The 5,727-nt window shown below is 29.4% G+C and overlaps 1 protein-coding gene across 1 annotated transcript; it reads left to right on the top strand.

Moving 5' to 3' along the window:
• Window positions 1–1,701: 1,701 nt before the first annotated feature.
• LOC123270575 lies at window positions 1,702–2,843 on the top strand. The gene is made up of 2 exons (XM_044736699.1): window positions 1,702–2,137; window positions 2,606–2,843. Exons 1-2 carry the CDS (start codon window positions 1,738–1,740, stop codon window positions 2,674–2,676), a joined length of 471 nt encoding a protein of 156 aa, XP_044592634.1. The 5' UTR covers window positions 1,702–1,737; the 3' UTR covers window positions 2,677–2,843.
• The last annotated feature ends 2,884 nt before the right edge of the window (window positions 2,844–5,727 follow it).

The following is a 5,727-nucleotide window of genomic DNA, read 5'->3' on the forward strand; positions in this document are numbered from 1 at the left end:
GCGCCAACTATCATTTCTCGAAGACGTTTAGAGTAATTTGAAAATAGGCTTGGGCCTTTGCAAGGACTAAAAATTTAAAAAGCAATTCTGAAAAGCTAATCAAGTTAACTTTTACTTTTTGTTCTATATTTCGTTCTATATTTTTTGTTGTTTTTTAATTTCCTTTGTTTTTAAAAAAATTGATTTTCTCGATGATTAACATGTTCAACTTTTGGTTCTATACTTTTTTCTTGTTTTTTGAGGATTCCCGGAAATTTTTGGACCGGTGTTATGAAAAATACAACTGAAAAAAAAAATTTTTTTTTTAATTGAAAAAAAAAATAGAAATCGAAAAAACACCTTTCTGATAATTTCAGGATATTTGTAGACAATGTCAAAGTTTCATATGAAAGAAAGAAAAAAGAAACTAAAAATGATAAACATCGAGAAATTCGGAGTTTTTTCAAAAATTCAAAAAATAACGATGAAGATAAATTTGAATAATTTTTTTTTATTTTTTTTTTCCAAAAAGAACATTTAATAACAAAAATTTTGAAAAAAAAAAAAGTCCCGATAAGTCAATTTTTGAAAAAGTTATGGCAATTTAAAAATAAAAAAGCGGTCTTTTTGAAAAATTTATAACTTTTTTTTGATTGGGTAAAAAAATTTGAAAAAATTATGAGAGACATTTTTGATAGGGTAGAAAAGGGTGGTAAACTTTCAACCAAATCAAAAGAGGTCAGGGTCAAAAGTAGTTGATTTGGCGTAGAATGCCCCATATATATATTAGAGTGTTTCAAAAAAACAAACTATTTTTTTTTTTTTCGAAGAACTTTGAAAATTCTTCAGAGTATCCCTAATCGAAGACATTGTGAAAATCTCAGCCCTTAATATTAATGTATAGAGGTGGCTGTAATTAATTTTTTATTTCCATTTAAATAACATAGAAAAAAATTTTTTTTTACTTTTGAATTTTGCTAGTCAACAACGAAGCATTTTATAGCTATGATCGATACATATTCTTGTAGGAAATTTAATGATCTACAAAAATTGTTTGAATGAATATATGCGTACGGAGAACCATTTCGGAGTTATCAGGCCTTAAACATCGAACTGTTTAAAAAAATAATAATATTTATTTATAAATACCAAAAATCGACTTAAATCACTTAAATAAACAATATTATAGATCAAAGAACTAAAATGATAAATTTATGATAAAATTTCATGAATTACGAAGTTATAATTTTTCACTATTTTTAAAAAATTTTTGCTTTTTAAAAATAAATTATAAACATGAAAAAGAAAATTATTTATTAATTGATAAAATTTATGAATTATCATATTTTTAAATTGTCATGTACTGTTATTAACGAAATAGTTTTAAAAATTCTAGGTTATGTAATTTAACTCAGTGCTATATAGTTACATAGTACTTCAATTGAACAATCAATTTTTATTGAATTGTTAGTATGATTTTTATAGAAATGATAATACATTAATTATTTCCGCTTTCTGCCGTCACAAACCTGTCTCTCTCAGAGCTTTTTTATCTTACATTACTTCGTAGTAAAACAACGTAATTGTTAATGTTTTAAACTAAAATTAGTTTAATATTATATTTAATTTATTTATAATTATTTGTAATTGTGTTTATAAAATCTCATTGTTAAGCTTAAGATGGAGAAGCAAATTTATTTAATTGGTTATCAAATCACAAAATTTGTAGGAAGCAAACTGCCGAGCTTAAAAGAGGTTATGTCTCTTTTCTTTCATTATCATTGTTCTCAAAGCTTGACTATTAAGAAAAGTGCATTAATTACGGTTGAGAATGTATTCGATTTATGGTCTGAAGCTGGAATTCCGACTTGTGCGAAAAATTCTGCAGTAAGAAAACTCATTCGCCATCACACTGTTTGGAAAAATTTGCTAAAAAATAAAAATCAAAAGCTGTCATCTACTCAAAAGAAAAAAGTTTCTATTTTTTGTGCCGATATTGAGAAATTATTTGACATAGCACATCACAAAGTAATGAAACTCATTAATGAAAGTCAAAAGTTATTTTTGCAAGGCCAAAGACAGTCAAATCGACGAGGTTTTCTCCATATTAATCCTCCAGTAAAAACGGTAGCTAATAATATTGATGAAGATAGAATTGGTGAGTGGTTTTTATTTTTAATTGTCACCTAGGGTAAATAGCACAAAAATCCTCAAAAAATAGTCATTTATAAACCTAGCATTATTTCATTTCCACAAAATTTTTTAAAGATAATTTTATTATCAGCAAAAAAATTACGTATCTTCTTACTGATTTTTTATGCACGAAGTGTTTATTGAATTCTAACAATTGAATAAAATTATGTTTTTAAACGTTTTTTTTTCAGTATTACCTTTTCTTAAATTGGTCAGTAATTATTTTGAATATTTTTAGTTATTCTTGAATACAAGTTAAATATTTAACATTTTTCTTTTTTATTTTTATAAAATTAATTACAAATCCTGACTAACTTGAATGTCTCACACTTATTTTCTGTGCGTAACTTATACTGTGTCTGATATATTTTAAAATTTTTGGTTTTCTTTCAATCTCCGAGGATTCAAAAGTTAAACTTTTTATATTTTGCAGACGAAATTCAAAGTGATGAGAATAATACTGGATTATTATTAAGTCAAAAAACAGATTCAAGTTTAAGTTGAACTTCAAATGCAGCATCTGATTTCGAAAATGATATAGAGGTTTCACGGCAGCGAAAAAAACTTGAAATAATCACGCCTAAGCTTGTCAGTGCATTGGATCGTGCAAATGTAAGTAGCAGAAATGCTACTTACATTGTAGCTGCTACTTTAATCAGCGCAGGACTAGATATAAGTCAATATAATTTGAGTCACTCAACCATCCATCGTCAGCGTGAATTAGCGAGAAAAAGTACAATGGCAAATTTACAACAAAATTTAAAAGTTGATAAATGCGTTTTACACTGGGATGGGAAGATAATGCCTGACATTGAAACGCGCCAAGACGTGGACAGATTACCAATCGTATTATCAGCTTCGGGACAAGAAATACTACTTGGTGCTCCCAAAATTGACTCTGGAACTGGGGAAAATCAAGTCTCAGCAATTATTTCTGTCCTGAGTGAATGGTCTATCGCTGACAGTATTACAGCATTATGTTTTGATACTGCGGCTGTAAATACAGGTTTTTATCAAATTATAATATATCTCTATTGACGAAAAATCGAAGTCGAACAAATTCTATGCTATAAATCTAGATATATCTGAAACTTTTTTTCCTCTACTTTATTTGCTTAAGCGGGTCTTCTGGTTTGACGTCCTGATTTTTGTGCATTTTTTTGGGATTTTTTTGTAAAGACCAATGAAGAGATAGAACTTTGAACTTTTACTATTTATTTATATATATTTCAAGAGTATACAGTTTACAGTTAAATATTTAGCTAAAAACATTTAGTAGAATTAAAGTTAAGTGGCTTGAAGATACCCGCTTCGAAAAAAATTGATGCTTACTTCTTCCATGATATCAGCTGATTAGCATATCTGAAATAAAAAAACCCGGCGGGGTTTTAATTTGTATACTCAAATACACCGGGTGGACTACGATCAAAAAAAATTTTTAAAAATTGGATTTTTGACAGACTTCGGAACAAAAAAATTCGAATTTCATTTTTTTTGTCAACTTTTTGATACAAAAAAAATAGAAATCAAAAAAATTTTTTTTCGATCGTAGTCCAATCGATGTATTTAAGTATACAGATTAAAACCCCGGCGGGTTTTTTTGTTTCAGATAAGCCAATCAGCTGATATCATGGAGGAAGTGAGCGTCAATTTTTGTCGTGGCGGGTGTCTTCAGACCACTATAACTTTAATTCTAGTGAATGTTTTTAGTTCAAATTTTAACTGTATACGCTTGAAATATCTATAAATAAATGTTTAAAGGTTCAAAGTTCTATCTCCTCATTGGTCTTTACAAAAAAATCCCAAAAAAGTGCACAAAAATCGGAAGTCAAACCAGAATACCCCCTTAACTCAAATAATAATTTTTTTTGGTTTTCATTGTTTCAGCTAATGTATTGGTTATTTATTTTGTTATTTATCAGTACTTACATTTAAATTTGTAATTCATGGTTTTTTTAAGGAATTCACAGTGGTGCATGTGTTCTCGTTGAACAAGCACTAAGAAGAGAGTTGAATTATTTACCATGCCGTCATCACATTATTGAGCTAGTTTTAAGATCCGCATTTGAAACTTATTGGCCTACATCTTCCGGTCCAAATGTTTCGATTTTTACTCGGTTCAAAAACAAATGGAGTGATATTGATCAACAAAAATATACTACTGGGATTTCAGACAGAGAAGTTCAAGAAGCCCTTGCAGATATAAAAGATGAAATCCTAATACTTATTGCTAATTACTTACAAGTAATGTTGATTATGGTTCTTAATTATCTTCAATTGCGTTTCGTATGTGCCATAATATAAATAATCATTATTATTGTTGTTGTAGATTTCGCAACCAAGAGGAGATTATAAGGAGCTTCTGGACTTAGCTCTGATTTTTTTGGGAGCTTTGCCATCTGACGGAGTAGTTTTTAAATATCTTGGAGCTGTTCATCATGCAAGGTGGATGGCAAAAGCGATTTATAATTAAAAAATATTCATGTTTAGAAATCAGTTAAAGCTAATAAAGACCGAAATTGTAGGAGCCCGTCAAATTTGTATTTTTGTGATAAAATTTCACATAAAAGCGTGGTTTTCAGCAACGTCGGCGATAACAGCGCCAAGTAATGATTTAATGCTGATAAATAATTTGCTTCTCGACAAAAAAATTAATTCAGCTGTTTCAAAAAAGACATCTGAGAAAATGGCTAATCATCTGTGATACCTTTCTGAAGAATTAGCAGCTTTGGCTTTATTTGATTCGAGAGTTTCACCGGAAATAAAAATTAGAATGGTAACTGCTATAAAGTCCCCAGATAGTAGTATATTAAATAAAAAGCGCTTCATAATCAATAAGAATAAGTTGAATACGTTATTAATAAAAGATCTAAGTCATTTCGTTTCTAAAAGATCATTGGTATTATTTGAACGATTTGGATTGTCTACTGAGTTTCTTGATGTCGACATCACTTTATGGGCTAGTCACAGAAGCTTTTAAGAAAATATTCAATTTTTTAGTACATTAAAAGTAGTGAATGACGTTGCTGAGAGGAATGTCGCATTAATTACTAAATATAATCAGCATTTAACTAACAGTGAAGAACAATTTCAAGGTTTGCTACAAACGGTAAAAAAAACATAGAGAAGACTTTCCGAGCTGTTCTGAAAAAAAATTTATGTAAATTGTACTATTGAAGGTATATTGACCATAAATTCGTAATACATCTGTATTTTTTTAGCGCTGTTCAGTGAAATTAGTCAGTAATCAATAATTAATAAAAACTTTTCATCAAAAACCTCTTAGAAATTTATCATTTTAATTTTTTGTCAAAAAAGTGACAAACAAAAGCTCTGTGTGCAGCAGGCTGCTTCCCGCTTGCCAAATGGGCTAGCAATAGCCCACGGTTATTCGCTGAAGTCGCTCCAGAAAAGCAGCTGGATACACCGCTTAAAGAAATCAGTGATGCACCAGTAAAAGTCCTGGGCATGTACTGGAATTCACGCACTGACGCTCTCCAGTTCAAGTACACGCTACCGCCAGAGACGCCTAAGACAAAGAGAGCTATTTTGTCT

Source organism: Cotesia glomerata, linkage group LG8, assembly GCF_020080835.1.
Source record: "Cotesia glomerata isolate CgM1 linkage group LG8, MPM_Cglom_v2.3, whole genome shotgun sequence".
NCBI lineage: Eukaryota > Metazoa > Arthropoda > Insecta > Hymenoptera > Braconidae > Cotesia > Cotesia glomerata.